The following is a 19,911-nucleotide window of genomic DNA, read 5'->3' as shown; positions in this document are numbered from 1 at the left end:
GCAGTACAAGTGGACAACAGTGCTGACATAAACTGTGTCTCACTCGCAATTCAAAGCAACCCTCTCGCAAGTGTGATTGTTCCACCTATTGATGGTTAACTGTCAATCATGCACTGTGCAGAGTGGTGATGCTGAAATATTTTATCAGGGCTTTCAATAGTTTCATAGGCAGGCCATATTTACACATGGACCAGGTTGGCTTAGATCTAGAGCAGTAAGAGGAATGGGGATGCAGAGACATCGATTGACACTAGTATTTTTGGTAGACATTGTTATATGTAAAGAATTGCCTGTACTTTAAAACAAGGACAATAAGAAAGCAGCATTGTTGCTAGCACACTGTTCAGTTCATTGTAGAGTTCAGTTGGAGGAGAATTGTTAATATCTGGTCTTGAGATTATCCTTGATGTTTTCACAATTTCTTTTGGCATGGCTCGGATACTATAAAAGTACTGAAGTTTCCCTTTTTATAATGAACCTCTGATGATGCCATAGGTAATGGACCTGTGTCATTCTCCGAATTTCTTTGTTTACAATTTGTCAGTGATAGGGCAGACAGTCAAAAAACTATTTTTCTTGTGAATTGATTTTATATGTGCTGGCATCTGCGAGGCACTTGTAAATATATCAAATGAAGTTTGGTGGTATTATTTTAACAAATTTGATTACTTATTCTGTACAGATCGATGATCTTGAGCAGGCGTGTTAATGATGATGATCATCGCGATGGGTTCACCAAATGGCCATTCATGACAACTCACACATGGGGAGAGTATCCACAGGGCACATGGACATTAGAGGTACGTAATTGTAAATCTGTGTGTGTGTGTGTGTGTGTGTGTGTGTGTGTGTGTGTGTGTGTGTGTGTGTGTGTGTTCATCAAGTCCCATTTCACAAATTGGATTTTCCCAGACAGCATGATATATGGCCAGTTATTGTTATGTAAATGATGATGTTCCTGCACTTGGAAAAGAAATAATTCAGAGCCAGAGATTCTGTAGTATGACAACCCAAATGACATACATACACTTTTTCTAATCAACATCAAACTAGACTTTGCCATGAAAACAGTTTTAAAAATACATGTGCTTATGAATCAATGCATTATAATTAAACTACAAAAGCAGTGAAAATTGTCTGCTTAGACATACTTAAGCAGTCACCAATGGCAAAGAACTAGAGCACTATTGAATTCAGATTATCATCTGTCTCTGATGGAACTGCAATTGATACGAGTATTTCTGCAGTTTCCAACAACTGAAAGAGTTGAGGAACTGAATATGTGGGCATCCTGTTAGGTCAATGAACCATAAGTTTATTTTTGAATGAATTTTTGTTTTGCTGTTGTTACAGCATCAAATTATATATTATCTGTACAAAAATTATATAATGGAATGCTCTTCTAGACAAAATCATATGTGTATTATGGGTGTGTTAAGTGTTACCACTGATGATCTGTTCATTTTGCTGCAATTCCCTAGTTCTGTTTAAAGAAACAATTGCAAATGACAAGAATAAATGAAAAAAGACTCCACCACCATGACATGGAATGATATCTTTGTAAAATTCAGTTTCTGGAGATCACAGTGTATGAATCAAGTCTTATAAAGACAGAAGCACTTGACACCTTTTTTATCATGACTTATATCATTATAACTGCTCAGTATCTGTGAAAAATGTTCTGTTGTGATGTGGTTTTGATTCCCCAATAACTTGTATAACAGTTTAAAGATCCTAAAAACATAATAAAACATAAACTCATGATTTTGGCATGAGGTATCAGCCACTGATTACATATGTAATAATACCATGCATGGGACAATATTGTTGGTGGATCATAATAGCAAATAGCCTTCAACTTTCCCCACAGTAAGAAATCCGGGGACATCTGATCCGGGGAACGTGTGGGCCATGGTATGGTGCTTCGACGACCAATCCACCTGTCATGAAATATGTTATTCAATACCGCTGATCCGGTGAACGTGCGGGCAATACCATGGCCCGCATGTTCATCGGATCAGATGTCCCCGGATTTCTTTCTGTGGGGAAAGTTGAAGGCTATTTGCTATCTTAATTCACATGTGAGCTATGTGCCGGACATCTGTCATGTTGGAAGTACATCGCCATTCTATCATGCAGTGAAACATCTTGTAGTAACATCAGTAGAACATTACATAGGAAATCAGCATACATTGCAAAATTTAGATTGCCATCAATAACATGGGGGCCAATTATCCTTCCTTCCATAATGCCGCACCATACATTAACCCACCAAGGTCGCTGATGTTCCACTTGTTACAGCCATCATGGATTTTCTGTTGCCCAATAGTGCATATTATGCCAGTTTGTGTTACCGCTGTTGGTGAATGATGCTTTGTCGCTGAATAGAATGCATGCAAAAAATCTGTCCTCATCCCGTAATTTCTCTTGTGCCCCGCAGCAGAACTGTACATGATGTTCAAAGTCATCCCATGCAATTCCTGATGCACAGAAATATGGTACGAGTGCAATCAATGTTGATGTAGCAGTCTCAACACAGACATTTTTGAGATTCCCGATTCTTGTGCAATTTGTCTGCTACTGACGTGCGGATTAGCTGCGACAGCAGCTAAAACACCTATTTGGGCATCATCATTTGTTTGCAGGTCATGGTTGACGTTTCACACGTGGCTAAACACTTCCTGTTTCCTTAAATAACGTAACTATCCAGCGAACAGTCCGGACACTTGGATGATGTCATCCAGGATACCGAGCAGCATACATAGTACACGCCCGTTGGGCATTTTGATCACTATAGCCATACATCAACACAATATTGACCTTTTCCGCAATTGGTAAATGGTCCATTTTAAAACGGGTAATGTATCACGAAGCAAGTACCATCTGCACTGGCAGAATGATACGTGATACCACGTACTTATACATTTGTGACTTTTACAGTGCCATCTGTCACAAAGCGAAAAAAGTGGTCCAACTAAAACATTCATATTTCTTTATGTACTACACGAATATGTAATAAAAAATAGGGGTTCCTACTTAAAAAACGCAGTTGACATCTGTTTGACGTATGGCAGCACCATCTCACGGGCCAACCATAGGTTGAGAGTCTTAGCATGTATGTCAACTTATTGGCATTCCATCATAAGGGAGGCAGCCAAAATTAGAATAAATACCAATGATTTTAACAGAGACAATGGGTACACACTTAGCAGAGCATTGTATATTGAAAGAAAGCAAACACAGATGTTTGGAGAGCAACAGTTTCAAATATGGTGTTGGCCCCTTACACCAACTGACTTCAACAGTCCCACAGTGGACTGTGGCTATTAAAAGCTGTACAACTCACTTTCCACCCATGTTTCATTTTGGCCCTCTCTGAGTGGTGCCATAATCTGCAATCAAACCTGTATAAACAGAGAATTGTACCAGCTCTGGAAGTCTTTGGTTTTTAGTCCTAATGATGATGGCAGAGATAGCAATCAAAAGGTTGAGTATTTTATTCAAAATTATCTGGCCTGAAAACCAGGAAGATTTTATACATATTTCTTAGTATTGGTGAACTGGATATTTGCATTAGACATGAGGCACACATGATAGGATAATGTGTAATACATCATTTTTAGAAGCCAACAAAACACTAAGTGAATTTATTTCCTGGGGTAATACAATAAGGATCCTTTCTGTGATGCTTATAATTTTCTTGCACTCCATGTTTTCAGGGAACTGTGCAAAATATTGAATTGTAGTGGATTTCTAAGATGGAAAAAGACAAACTTTTGCAGCTTCATCTGTAGTAAAGATTACCATATTATCCAAAAGTAGCATGGAGCAGATTGTCTACTTCCATTTGCTTATGCATGGAGCATCAACAAAAAGAGAACAAAATTTCCAAAAATCGCTTGTGACATGGAGCTAGAAATCATCTGTTAATAAATGATTACTGGAGACAACAGTGGAATACAGTAGAAATGGTTTTATTACAATTTCAGAATTCAGATTGTGATTGTGTGTTGCACAGCAAAACTTTTCACCACCAATGTAAGAAGGAGAATAGAACATGAAACATAGATCATTAATTATTAATGTGCTCTCAAAAGCTGTAGGACTCGGTATGTTTAAGAGTGAGCCAGCAATGCACATGGATAATATCCAAAGTTGTTAATGCTCATGATTGCATTATTCATAATCCATGACTGCATGCTCTGGATAGCAATGTCCTGTTCTACTGTTTTACTTATTAGTTATAGCTGAAATAGTAATTAGAGACACTGGTTAGGAACAAAAATCAGAGAACTAGATATAATCTATGGTACAGATCATATTCCCTGAGGAAGTGCAACTGTTGGATGACACTGCACAACATACACAAGCAAAACAGTGTCTCATAGTTTTAGGAATGAGAGCATGAACTTAAAACACATAATTGCACCAGTTGCATTTCATTACATGTGTTTCATCTCCAACAGGTGAAAACATCTTACGACTATGGAAATACGTGTAAATAGATGCATTACAAAATATTCTTTTTGTTCTATTTATGACTGTGCTTTTACAACCTCCCTATTACACATAAACTGCCCATGCCAGCTCCAGTGTAATAAATAATGTATGTCAACTTTCTGGTTTCATTCATAATTTTTATTGTACACAAATGACACATATCAAACTCCTAACTGCAGCCACTCACAGTTCCTTAAACACATGTGTCAAGTCAAAAACTGGTGGCTGTAAATATATTGGGGTCCTAGGTAATGACTGTATTTGGCACTTCACCACAAAAACGTCTAAAGTCTAACACAACAACAATTATGAGAAGGATAGATTGCAGTCTGGCTAAAGTTGCCAGAGATAGCAGTCATATGTGCATGAAGTGTGCCTGCTTGTGCAAATGTGTACATTTTACCCTTTCTTTTCTGAAGAAGGCTTTCACTGAAAACTCAGTGTATAACAGTACTTTTGTTGCACCTGTCTGCTCCTCAGTGTGTCATTTTTACAGTGAATAGTGAACTATCCATCTCATAATTGTTCTCAAATTGTTGTTATTCCAACCTCGACATTTCACTGTTTAAGGTCAAATATATTTTGTTTAGATGTATAATACAATTTACATCTTTACAGTAAATATAATCATAAACATTCAATACAACATATATAGGATGTCAGAATTTGGTCTAGGCATACCTGTGGGATGTGGTTATAAAAAAGAAGAGTGGAGCAATAATAAATTAATGAAGTCTTAAAATTACAGGATATCAAGGACCAGTAGTACAAATGTTAACTGGCTCTCATCTATCATATGCAAGTATGTTACTACAGTTACCAATTATATTTTCAATTTGGGCATGAAATCTAATTTTTAAAATTTATCAGGGTTTAATTAAAGATAATCCAAAGTTGCTGTAGAGTCTGTCTATTGTATCAAATGGTTAGAAATAAATGTTTGGACTGAGAAATAGAAAGAAACATGACTGACCGCAACTGTGTTTGAACTTCCTGAAGTTGGGTTCAAGCAATCAAAACAATAGCAACTCATCCACCAGTACTAGCAATAACTAATACTAATTAATCATACAGGAAATTATGTATAATTACAAGAAGTGAAGACATTTAAGGTTTAAATTGAGACTGACACTTTAAGAAAAGCCATCTTTTCATCTTTATACAGGGTGGTCAGAAACAGTCTGAAAAGCTTAAGCTTGTAGGGCTGTTGCAGGGTAGGCTGTGCTGAGAAATAATTGTCAAGAAAACATTGTGATATGATGTACTGTTTCTGAGTTAATTAGCATTGAAGTTAGCCAATCAGGCCATTGTGGGCACAGATTCCAGTAGCCTACCAGAGATTTTGCTGCCAGACTTGTTCTTCGTTTGCTTTTCTAAAACTGAATGAGATGGTAGTAAAGTTGGAACCCAAGCCAAAGGCTGTGCAATCTTGTGTGAAACTGTCTACCCTATGAAAACAACTGACACTAATTATATCTGGTGGGCCACTCTAGTTTGTGTGAGCAATGGCCTGACTGGCTCACTTAAATGGTAATTAACTCAAGAAAGCACACTGTATCAAATCTCTTTCTTGACAATTATTTCTCAGCACAACCTGCCCCACAACACTCTTACAAGCTCCTCCAACATAAATTCTGATGCGCACATTGTATTTTCTTTTATATACTACTTCGAGTATTCTTCTAGGCTAGGAAGTTAGGCCATACTTAACTGGTGCTTGTGTGTCCACAAGAGAAATTATTTATATTATTTTGACCATGAGACTAAACTGTTTACAATACATATGCTATCAAACCCAATGAATAAAAATCTTCTAAACTTGGCCTCATCCAAATTTGTGCACTCTATGTGACTGCCTCATTTTCCACATGGTAGAGTCAGACCAGGAATTAAGCAAAAGACTACAGATCTGCTCTCTTATTTAACATCTTAGCCAAGATCCAGGAATGTCACAGGAGCACATGGAACTCTTTGGTCTGAGCCTGTGCCAATATGGGTTCAGAAAAATGAATAGAATAGTGCAACAATAGGTCTAGGTACAATTGTTGATGTAGATAGCCAGCAAACTTCAAGCTCTTCTGAGGCTGCCACTGACAGATATATAGGTTGGAAGTTATTCACTTAGAACTTTAATTAATTCCTTTATTTTGTTTTTCATTTGGTTATATTTTCAATATTCTGCTTTAATTAGTATTAATATTAACAATAGTTGCTGTTAACATACTTTATAACTATAAAACACTATATCCCATCATGGTTACTGAATACGTATGAACTGTTTAGAGTTTCAGTATAACAGGTCTAAAATACAGGCCCATAGATTGATTTACTTGTTCAGAAAAAGTATAAACTCTTTCATCACAGTTTTTTGTATAGCTGATCGGCTCTGTCTTGTGCAGTACAACCAGCACATATACTTTAAAAAAACTAGAGGAAGCCACCAATGTAGTGATATAAAACTGCATTGCAAAACAATAAAAAGAACATAATTGTGATCACACTTCACGAACTCATATCAAATTATGCTAAGATAGTTGTGGTGATGTTCCTGTTACTTCACCCACCTCAAATGGATATAAACATTTAATTAACTGACACAATTGAAGGACATTGGTTGATAAGTGACTTTTCACAAATAGAGCATATATTTGTAAAAATATTATCTGCTTCCTAATCAAAATTACTCCTTATACCATTCAACAAAGCTACCCAAATATAGACTAACATCTGCAATTAAGGACTGTGATCTGGGATAGAAAACCTTTATTTATTTATTTAATCACATTTGTGTACAAAGGTTTAATACAAAACTTATTCAGTTACAAAGGTTAATACATAATATGTACTGCTTAGAATTCTTTCGGTGAATACAGACATTTATTTACAAGAAAAAATTTTTATTTTGTTTTAAACTGAACCCTAGTACATTCTCTTATTGTTTCTGCCAATCTGCTGTATCACATTGAGCCACTGATATATGGACTGTGGTCTGTTACTTCTAATTTTGTTCTTTGTCTGAAATAATTGTTGTTAATTGTTGAGTTGTGATTATGTGCATCGGAGCATTTGGGAGCATCAACATGACAGCTTACAAAAATTTTATATGTCTGTAAATGTACAATAAGTAAACAGCAGAATATTTATTTTTGATAAGAGCACCATGATAGGTTTCCCTGCATCACAGAATACGTATCAGCCTAATAGCTGTCTTTTGTAGAACCAGTACTCTGTTCAACTGCACATCAATGACATACCCCCACAGCTATATCCTATAACTTATAAATGGGAAAACTGACCCATATTACAGCATTTTTAGAGTTTTATTACATATAATTTTGGATAGCTGCCTCAGAAAATACAATACACTGCTTATTTTTCTGAACGTAATGCAAGATTGCCATGCAGGTGCAGACCAAAGAATTCACAGTATTCATTGTCTGTATACAAAATTTCAGAAATATCTCCTACACATCTGTGGCATGAGTTTCCTGCACTGAACTCCAGTAATTGTCTTTTATGTTATTTACTTTTAGGCCTTGGTTATTAAATACCTACAGTCTATGTGAATATGGCTTCACAAGAGAGTAGTTAGACTAACTGCTAAAATAAATAAATATTAGAGCTGCAGAGACTATTTAATTGAGTATAATATACTAATGGTGTATCTTCTTCAGACAACTATTGTTACTAAAGGTAATATAACAATGACATAAAGCAAAGAACTTCATTTTTACAACACGTGGAACAGAGATGATGACCGTGTAATACTGAGCAATAAAGAGCAGTGAGACAACATGGTGTGGCCATTGGAACCAACAGAAGATAATGGCATGACACAAGTCACCTTCAGCTCTTCCCCAGATGCACACAATCACGATTTTCAGTCGAAATTAGGCCATATTTGATGCGAGAATGTCATTCAGCACAATGTCCACTTGCTATGAAGGTGCTGCAGAAACACAATCCATTACTGAAGACATTTCCATAACTTCTCAAGTTTTATAGGGAATCGATATAGAAATCACTCATAAGGAGAACGAAAATTGTTTGGCCTATTATCTGAAAGATATATAAGCCTACACTCACTTACAGATTTCTGAAAACCACTGTCTAACATTCTATTTTTGATACATATCATATTCCAGAGTATTTGTAGTATGTATGTATTTACTTACAAAGCTCAGAACTTTAATATTTAATGTGTCATTTTGTATCTCTTATCAAATTCAAGTATGTCAGCATTATGATTTTTATTGACATAAATATACAATTAAATGTCAATTTTCAACATGATAAATGCTGTTTATTATTATTATTATTATTATTATTATTATTATTATTGTTATTATCATCATCATTAGTTCAAGAGATTTACATTGAAGGCAACTACAAAAGATGATGCAGAGTTAAAATGTTGCCAACAGCTACAGCCAAACCATTTGTTTCAGGTTGGCTTCAATTCACCAATACCACAAACAGGTTTCCTAAAAGAATGGACTCTGATGCTGCATGGCACACGTGATCCACCATACAGTGAGCTACCTGTCACCGATCCACACTCCAAGCTAGCCATTGTGAAGAAGGCCCATGAAGAGCGCAGCAAGTTGTAGGATTGTCCAAAAGCTGTGACCTTATAACATAATAGCAGTAGACATGGTATGCCACTTTGATGCGATGGCTAATTACACTAAACCCACTAATACATAGTTCTCTGGCATCAAACACAACAACATTCTGAGATGTTTGAAGTAACTTCCTTTCCTCTGTAAAATTATTTGGTTTGACAAGTAAGTCACAAGACTTCTTAATTTATATCTTTCATAACATACAATCAAGCCCCAAAGTTCCTACCATGTCTCACACCCTTATAGAGAAGATTCCTGGAAATACTTATAAAAATTCTTCATCCATAATTTTCTTCTGAGCTCTGCTGTGTTGGTACCAATATTATTTGGGTAATGTTGGTGTTCAACAATATGCAAAACTTTTACTTACTATATTGTGCAGGTTTTCATATTTTAACTGAATGCAACACAGCAGCTGCAATTCCTTTTCTAAAAGCAAAGAAGAAAAAGCTTCTTCTGTACACCTACCTTCATGTAGACAAAATGAATTTGAGGTAGAGAGTGCAAACCAATATGGAAATTAATAGACTTTCATATCTTACCTACAAATTACAGATCTGCATCAAACTTATTCACCAATAGTGTAGAACGTATAACAGAGTAACATGGCAAGAAAAGATCATTTATCACATTACATCAGTAGTTGCCTGAATAAAATTATGGGGAAAATGGTGAATACGAGAGTCAAATATTCAATTTAGAAAGATTGGATCTGAGAATGAAGACAATGATTGTATTACATAAAAATGAAAGGTTACTTTTCCCCTTGATAAATAGTCAAGAATTTTGAACACAGTAGGCCTTAAGGCTTCTGAACTATTTATGAAAATGTTTTGAAGTCACTATGAAAGCAAATGTATCAAATCAAAGTCAGGGAGAAAAAAATTGGAAATTTGGGGATCACTCTTAAATGAAAAATATCATTTCATGTTTATTAATTAAGTTAGTAAGAGAAATATTCCTAGTACAAGGGAAAAAATTTTGAGCTGTTGACAAAATATGCTGTAATACTGATGTTCTAATGGTTTTCTCAATTATCAGTACTAATAGAGTTATTTCAGAATATCAAATAAACTATTACTTCAATTAGTTCATTTATTATGCAAAGTTCATTTTTTCTCCAAGTCTTTATATGATGACTAAGTATGTTCCAAAAATTTACAGTTTTAAATTATTTTTTATCAGACTGAATATTTTACATGTTACTGTTTTCCACATGCAGTGAATAAATTATATCACTAGCACCATATGCATACACAAAGTCTGAAGAAATAATATGCAACAAATATAATCACTCCCTTGGTAAGTGGTTGATTAACAGGGTACTCACTGTTACACAATCTCAGCTGGTATGCCTACCGTTTGTTTGACAGCTTTTCCCTACCATGTCTGAGAAATGTCAGTCTGCCAGTGCACAAAAGGTTTTGTCCATCAAAATGTGTTTTCTGTAATTCATTATTTTAAAATATTTCAGACTATTTTCTTCAAATCTGTAATTTCAATGAAAAACTTAAGCTTAGATATGCAGCTATGACTAAAATTAAAATTCTTCACATTACCATAAATGCCTCTGAGTAGGATTTCATACTTATTTGCACTCTTTACCTCTGATACCCCTCTTTTATTTAAAAAAGACACTGTAGAAATAAATAGCAGTAATTAGTACCTTATTTTGAGAGCAATCAAGCTGTTGGACAAGATTGGTGAGCATTAAAATGAGTATCATTTTTACATACTTTTTACTTTCCAAAATCATTGCAGAGTACTGAACTCTGTGTGAAAGTATTAAATGTTTATTTTGTGATACATACAGTTTATGCATTACTGTACCTGCTGTTATTTATTTATTTTTCCTCAGAGACTGTTTCTTGTAAAATGAATTATTGTATCTGGTAGATTGTTGTTAATATCAAAGTGGAGGTTAAATTCTATTTTTATAATTTTATTCTTTTGTTAGTGAATTGTTATCTGGAGCACAAATGTTTCATTCTGCAAATAAAAACAAACAGTATCTCTACAAATGAGAATCAAACTTACTGTTTAAGACAAATATCACTACAACAGTTTTCTTCTTTCTTTACCTGTTCTAAGAATAAATTTATGAACAGTTCAGTCATTCCCTGTACAATAATATTAGCATGAAAGAGCACTGTATACAGCATACGTGGGCGATGAAATCCTAAATAGTAGTTCTTAATATGCTTCATGCAGTAACACTCTCTGTGAAAACAGATCTCTCTGAGTTTCATAATCAGATGTCATTGTGGCTGAACTGTCAAAAGTACAAATAAATGTCAAGCTCTAGGAAGCCTGATGTTATCTACTTTTATGCTAAATTATTGCTTCTCTTCCATTCATAACTATAAGTATAAATTTCTTCTGTCAATGTGTGATGACTCAGCTTCTGGAATAATATAACCACTTTGACACTTCCCTCTGTAAAGAATTTTCCTGTAACTGTTCAACAGAATGTGTTTGATTAGCTGATCTATGTTATCAATCTGACGTAAATATTATTAGAGTGAAAATTTCCTTTTATTTCTGTACAAATAAAAATAAATTATGTTCCTTCCAAACAATCCAGATATTATTTCCCCTTTTTAAGGTCTCATACCAAATATAATTTTATAATGAAGTTCATAGTACATATATTTCCACATGTAAAAAGAAACAATTTTTACAATAAATGAAAATTGGCAACTACTTTTTTCACTCAAAACCAAGAACAATTTGTCAGTGCAGTGCATCATGGAAACCTTTCCTTTTCTTTATAACAGATTAATGTTGACACTGTTGATGTTATTCCTCTCTTTTTAACAGCTGAATCTCAGAGTTCTTGATTTCATGTTGACCAAATAACCAAATGGCCTTCATATTACAATCAGTTAACCAACTGAAGCATCCTTAACTAGTAATATGAGGGGCCTAACTGGACCAGCTATTCAATTGCTTAGCTGAATTATCTTCTATGCCTACATGAGACTATGAATGGTGAAAAGTCTTGCTACAAAAAATGCTTATTGCTGAACCAACTTCCAGCAAATGGCATTCTTCTGTCCCTTCCCCTTTCATATTCCCCTCCCCCTCCCTCTTCCTCTCTCTCTCTCTCTCTCTCTCTCTCTCTCTCTCTCTCTCTCTCTCTCTCTCTCTCTATCTCTATCTCTATCTATCTATCTATCTATCTATCTATCTATCTATCTATCTGTCTACCTATCTGTCTGTGTAATCATACCTGTCTCATTCTCTCTCCTGATGTTATCATATAACTGTGTGAGTGAAAGTTTGAAAATGTTGTGGAGAAACTGGAGTAGAATACCATTTTCCATTCTTCTCTTGTCCCACATTGTGCATAATTTTCCATGATCTTATCTTATTCATGTTTCTTGCCTTCCATGTGCTCAGATTAGCCCAGTGCTTGCACAAAATGAACTGAATCACCAGAAGTAATATGAATGGAAGTTCAGCAGCTCACAATAACCCTTTTCTTTTTGCATGTTTCTTTATTCTTATTTAGCATCTTAATCATGACTGATGATCTGAGTTGTTGCTTTCATACCCTCTATAATGTTCCGTTCTCCACGATTACAATTAAAATGTGATTAGATTTATGGAACAAAGCTGTTTCTTTTATGGAAACAAACACATTACAGAAAACATACTCAGAAAGTTAAAAGTAATTAACAGTCTGTCACTTCCAGATTAGATATTTCATATTGAAATTTTGGAAAATTTAAGTCATTTTTGAGACTGTTTACTGCAGAAATTTTGGTGTATAACTATAATAAAAGTGAATTAATTGTAAAGCTAAAGTAACTGTTCATATCAACAAAGTCTCCATTATTACAAATATTTTTAATTTACAATTTACATCCATACTCAGATTACCTAAAAATCAGTTCACATAAATGTCAAAAAAAGGGGAAGAAGAAAATAGCTTAATTTTTGTGAAATGAAATTGACATAAACAATTTGGAAATGTATCAGACTAAGAAGCTCCATACTCCATGCAAGAAGCTATTTTGAAATGAATTTGTGACACTAGTTTTCCTTTTGCTACAAGTATGATCTTATATCCAAACATATTCTCTGCACAACATCAAGATGTAAATGGGATATTCACTATTTTTAAATGTCTCCAGTAACACTACTTTCAATATTTTCTCATAATAGTTATAAATATTGCTTGCATAATATTGAGAAGCACTTTGTTTCTTGTTTTTCTGTTCCTCTATATCATAAATTAAATGCTCCAAATTCTCAGAAGCATTCTATGATCTGAACGAGTGGGCAGATTCAAGAAAGCATTTTTACTGTTGATTGGTGGTACAGAACAGTAGCTTTATTTTCTTTTGGCACAGTTTTTTGTGTATTTTTGTTTATGTTCTACAGTTTCTACCTTCCTGTAATTGCATCAGACTTTTGCTGTGGTATTTTACTCTCTCTCTCTCTCTCTCTCTCTCTCTCTCTCTCTCTCTCTCTGTCTCTTTCTCCCTCCCTCCCTCCCACTCTCTCTGTGTGGTGCATGTGTGTTTCCATGCTGCATCATTATATTAATATAAATGTTATTATTACAGTTGGCATACCTATTGTTATTGTCAGTGAAACGCACTCAGTACCAAACATTATTATTCATATCAATATTATTATTATTATTAATTATATATATTCATCTCAATTGATACTAATCTACTTGCATTTGTATTAGTATATTGTGTGATGTTCAGCACTGACACTAGCACAAATGTTGACATTGTACAAACTAAGTGTGGGATATTCTGTTTAACAGTACAGTAGTGAAATAATTACTACAGTGATGGTTTTTATGAAGTCACAATGTAAATAATATAACTGCCATATATTATTATACTGAAAGAAAGATTTTATTTCTCTGTATCACTTTTATTTATCATTATTTACAGAAAGTAGTCTACAATATCAAAATTCGTAAAACAATATGAGAAAAATTAAAAGGAACTAATACAGGTGTGACTTTTTATCTCCATGGAACAGCAGTGTTCATTAACTTTACCAATTTATAGATACCCATATATCAAAATAGGAAAGGCATTTCTCTTTGCTTGAGAGCCTCTTTTTTTTTCTTTTCTGCCCATAAACAAAGTCTGTTAATACTTGGTACATAAATTACAAACAAACTGTAATGTAAACAGAGGGGGTGTCACAGTTTATGTATTTTGTATATTACATTTTGAATTTCTTCTTCTTTCAAGTATACTGTACTGACTCTATGTAATAAATTACTAGTGAGACATGACTGCATAGGGAGATCAGTATTGTTAACATCCAGTTGCAGTTTTACAGTGCTGTTTACAAGGAATGGAATACTGTTTTTATTGAAGGTCTGAGAAAACACATCATGTGTGTATATATATGTAGGTAGAAATGTTTATAGTGTGTAAGAAAAATGTATTACATAAACAAATCCATCTCTTCCTCTTTAATACTGTAGTGCCAGTCAACTGAAAAATAGCTTGTCTTAAGATAGTGCGTTCTTCTTCACTAAAGTAGGTTTCAGACTGGTGAAAACAAAGTCTATTTACAGCTGTTAGTGCTTGAAGTAATAAAGTAGGGATATTCTGTACTAATGACATAATTGTATAGGCAGATTTTCAGCAAAATGTGTCAGTACAGCTTAGAGGGACCAGAGATATATTTAAATACATTCCCTATTTGTCTACCTACAACATATTAAACAGCACTGATGTAACTGACTGTCATATTTCATCATTATAACACCAAGTGGTGTTACATAAATATTTTATGGTGTTTACAGTTCTTTTAAAATATATACCAGCACAGTGACAGAATGAGTAATTATTGTTTATTTTATGTGCATTCCATTTATTTTTATTTTTAACTGCAAATAACAAACCACAAAATATGTCATATTCTCTTATAAGCACACGTTCAAACGAAAATGTGGGAGCAAGATATTGGAAAGTGACAAATGAAGCATACTCTCATTCAGAAAATATTTTATTGTAATTTTATGTAATATCATAGACAGACATGTAAAGTATATGCTTACTGTAATGGCAAAAGGAAATAAAATATGGTTCATTTCTTAATTGATGCAAAATGCTAACTCTGTGTAACTGTGCCACATACCGGTACTGAAAACTATTCACTAAAGATAAATAGTGAGCTAACAATATATACATAACTGACAAAATATATTAAAAACAAAGATTCCAAGACTTACCAAGCGGGAAAGCGCCGGCAGACAGGCACATGAACAAAACACACAAACACACACACAGAATTACGAGCTTTCGCAACTGGCAGTTGCTTCGTCAGGAAGGAAGGACGGAGAGGGAAAAATGAAAGGATGTGGGTTTTAAGGGAGAGGGTAAGGAGTCATTCCAATCCCGGGAGCGGAAAGACTTCCCTTAGGGGAAAAAAAGGACAGGTGTACACTCGCGCACACACACACACACACACACACACACACACACACACATATCCATCCGCACATACCAATGTGTGTGCGTGTGTGTGTGTGTGCGAGTGTACACCTGTCCTTTTTTTCCCCTAAGGGAAGTCTTTCCGCTCCCGGGATTGGAATGACTCCTTACCCTCTCCCTTAAAACCCACATCCTTTCATTTTTCCCTCTCCTTCCTTCCTTCCTGACGAAGCAACTGCCAGTTGCGAAAGCTCGTAATTCTGTGTGTGTGTTTGTGTGTTTTGTTCATGTGCCTGTCTGCCGGCGCTTTCCCGCTTGGTAAGTCTTGGAATCTTTGTTTTTAATATATTTTTCCCATGTGGAAGTTTCTTTCTGTTTTATTTACATCATCATTAACTGACAAAATAGTTACACTATACATACTCATGAAAATTTAAAAACTACTACTTTGATTTTATTTATGGCTTATGCTCAGAAACCTATATTGATCTGTAGGGTATATTAAAGAACTCTGACAAGCAATGCTATATGAAGAAATATAGTTTGATAGAGAAACAAAATTAGAATGTTTACAAAGCATCAAAGGAATGTTTTCAGAATTCTTGAGATGACACATGAAGCACAAAAGCACAAAACATCCAACTGCAGAGTATTTTATGAGAAATATTGATACAACCTTGGTATTGCCTGCTAATTTTTGTTATTCTAATAGTTACAAAAAGTATTTTATGATAAAATAGCAGAGGATTTGAAGCTTAAGTTGGTTGATAGTATGAATTTCAATTCTGATAACCAAAATTTTAGTAGGATATTATGTGAATTTTTCTCTTAAATGGGACAGTACCCTGTACTATATTGTGTTACATCCCAAACACCTTCCTCTTGTGCCATGTTATAGTGAAATAACCCAATCACAACTGCCATTTGTAGAGAATGTATTTAACCAAGCAACACAGTGTGACATCTTAATAGCATACAAATCACAAGGACAATCTTTTTGACCCATAAACTTTTGGAATGTTACTTCAGATCTCAGTGTCTCCTTGGGCATCATTCATTCCTTGTAGAACCACTACAGTGAGGAAGTTTTAAATCATTATACTGCTTGGACAAGATAGTACATCAACTATACTGTACTATATTGTGTTACATCCCAAACACCTTCCTCTTGTGTCATGTTATAGTGAAATAACCCAATCACAACTGCCATTTGTAGAGAATGTATTTAACCAAGCAACACAGTGGGACATTTTAATAGCATACAAATCACAAGGACAATCTTTTTGACCCATAAACTTTTGGAATGTTACTTCAGATCTCAGTGTCTCCTTGGGCATCATTCATTTCTTGTAGAACCACTACAGTGAGGAAGTTTTAAATCATTATACTGCTTGGACAAGATAGTACATCAACTCATTAAAGTCCCTCAAATCACCTCAGAAGGGCCATTTCAGCCACAAGTCCAATCAAACAGTAAAGAACAGTTTGCAGGATTAACTTATGAACCTGATGTCCTGTCAGTGTGCCTTGTTTCAAGTGGCAACATTACATTGCCCACTCCCTGATCACCCAAACACACATCAACTAATCAATTTACTACTGGAGATCCATGATATTTACAGATGACTTAAGATTTACTCTGCCAAGTGCAGTATAACCACCTTGTTGGGGATAAATGTTGTCAAAATAAAATTATTTAGAATAAATACCTTTACAAAATATTACTTTTGTCAATTGTACCCAAAATAAATGTTCTTTAAGTTGGGTGGGTGTAATGCAGTTTGTTCAAAATAATAAATGTTCACCAGAACCTATCTTCATTTCTACGTTTCATTGCAGTTGACGTTTCCTGTAATTTTCTTAAGTACAAATGGGCCACAGAACACCATTGTTCTCAGAAGACTTGAAAAGTTAATTACTGTTTCAGCTGTACAGTTGTGCAGTTTTTTATGCCAAACAGTGCTGCTAAAGATCTTACATCAAACTGGACCTCCCTCATGATTTCTTGTGAGTTTTATGTTCTCTTACTAATAACTGAGGTATTATTGCATATAATAAATTTGCTAATTACAATTACAATTGCTGATAATTTCAAATAATTATCAGCCAGTGGTTACAACTGAAATGTGTGGAATAAGATACAAAGATAATTACAGACCTCTCGTTTTCATGGAAAAATAAGTGAAATGATATGAATAAACAATGCCGATTACACTTCTGCTACTTTAACTGAACAGTATTATCCCAGATATTCCTACCATATTTCCTGTTCCAAAATTGAGCACGGTATTTTTTAGTGTGAACAGAATTTAAATACATAATAAAGCAGCTTTTACATTGTTTATTTTGTTTTGTTTTATGAATTGCAATAAAAAAATGTAATTACATGTTGCTACATTAGCCAACAACATAGCAAGATGACAGTATGGTAAACACAGTTGTTACAGGTTTCAAACATTATATTTGCAGTGTATATGGTACCTCTTTTGTTACCCAATTTTTCATAAATGAAAGGCTCTAATTGCAATGAAACAAACTGACAGCATATGTTCCTGATAATGGATGGAAGTAATATTAGTGAGTACTTTGACATGAAGTTACTGAAAATTACTGATCTTGAAATGTGAAATACTTATATGGGTCTTATCTAATGACATAACAGTTAATCATGCAATCCAAATTCATTTTGAAATCATATGAAAAATGAGCTGATACATTTCACACACATGTATGCTCATGTGTCAAGACACTGAGATGAGAGACAAATGCCAAACACTACCCAACATGGCATCATATGAAACAAGGTTTTGGTGGTAAGTGTGAGTGGCAATATGAATCTTACCCTTGTTTATTGTTGCCACACTGCCAGGGTGTACAGCAAGCAGACCACGGTAGTCAATGCAGTAGCTGCCACTTACAGTACCATCCCCAACATATTAACACATAATAATACTGGTGCACTTATTACATTTTCAAGTGTGGAGTAGCACTGGTGAGTTCAAACAGCAGTCTTACCAAGCACATGGTTAGTATGTTATAGAGATGTATCTGTGGGTATGCTGTTAATGAATAGTCACAACAAGAACTAGTAAAGGCTCCTCTTGATGAATATGCACAAATACCAGTACTATAGGGTGATAACTGTGAGCTTATACAACAAATGCTTAAGATGGTGTGCACAATACTGAAGCTCTCAAACTGTGATGAAAGTCACCATGGATGACTGGATCAGTGGCAATTTCCCTGATATTTTTACCATTGTTCCACAATAATACGTTTAGTTCAGAAAATGAATGAGTTATACTCTCTTGCACACTTTTTTAAAGATTTATACTGCAAATTTGTTTGTACAATATTGGACAGTTCAGAGATAATGACTCAACAGGTACCTCTTTATTACTGATTCTGTCATTGCATTACATACAGTAATCATTTAATGTGGTGTCTCAGTTGGACAGTGTTAACTCTACAGTGTGCAGAGCTTAGAAATCAGACAGTACAACAGTGTTCCTATTAGTGAGTAGTACTAAATAAGTCAAGAGCCTCCTCAAACATAACTCCGTTCTGAGTCTCAATTAATAGTAATTTTATATCAGACACCATTTATTTCAGACCCAATAATAAGGAAGACATAAGAATGAGTATCAGTGCATCAATCACACAGGCAAGAAATATCCAAAACATTCTACAACTTAGCTGCAAACAGCATTTACTCAACTTAACTGAATTAGAATTTTCAAACTTTCTAGTAATTACTGGTGTTGAGCCTTCTGTCCCTCCATTAGCATTTCATTCATGGAAATTAAATACATATGCATGGGTGTAATAAGGAGAGTATACACTTGGAAACAATATATTTTTTTTAGATAAATACACATCATACAGCTGAAAACTTTAACACCAACCATCACTCATTGAGCATGGTGTACATAACAGCTGAACATTTTATTACTGTTTTAAGTGAGACCAAAGAGCAGCAATACAATATGAACAGATGATATTATGGATACAGATCATAATATACATAATAAACAGTTCCCAAGTTTCCTATATACACATATATTTTACCATAAAGATTGATACACATTAGCACTGCATGAAGTACAAAGGCAGACTGAATTAAACATGGTGGCTCATCAGAGCAGTTAATATTTCAAAGATTGTAATTTTGTAATTTATGTGGTTGATGTGACCTATCAACACCACACAGCAACCCCCCCCCCCCCCCTTTTCCCTCTGCAGTACGGCCTATGAGACCTGATAGGGTGGGTCATGTGGGTGTCAGTGTGGGTGTGAGTGGTGCGAGGCAGCAGGTGCATGACAGGAAGCTCCATCTCCATCTGGTTGGCATGCGAAGGTACGGA

The 19,911-nt window shown here is 34.7% G+C and overlaps 1 protein-coding gene across 1 annotated transcript in view; it reads left to right on the top strand.

Annotated features, from left to right (window-relative positions):
• The window catches only part of LOC126266626 (neuroendocrine convertase 2), a 1,418,212-nt gene extending 1,403,001 nt beyond the window's left edge, over nt 1–15,211 (top strand). Inside the window, exons 12-13 of the mRNA XM_049970986.1 lie at nt 683–800; nt 8,949–15,211. Of these exons, the coding sequence (XP_049826943.1) occupies nt 683–800; nt 8,949–9,110 (280 nt within the window). The 3' untranslated portion in view covers nt 9,111–15,211. The remainder of the gene's footprint in view (nt 1–682; nt 801–8,948) is intronic.
• The last annotated feature ends 4,700 nt before the right edge of the window (nt 15,212–19,911 follow it).

This window comes from Schistocerca gregaria, chromosome 4, assembly GCF_023897955.1.
Source record: "Schistocerca gregaria isolate iqSchGreg1 chromosome 4, iqSchGreg1.2, whole genome shotgun sequence".
Lineage (NCBI taxonomy): Eukaryota > Metazoa > Arthropoda > Insecta > Orthoptera > Acrididae > Schistocerca > Schistocerca gregaria.
The sequence above is the reverse complement of the archived record's forward strand: the minus strand, read 5'-3'. Positions and strand labels throughout refer to the sequence as shown.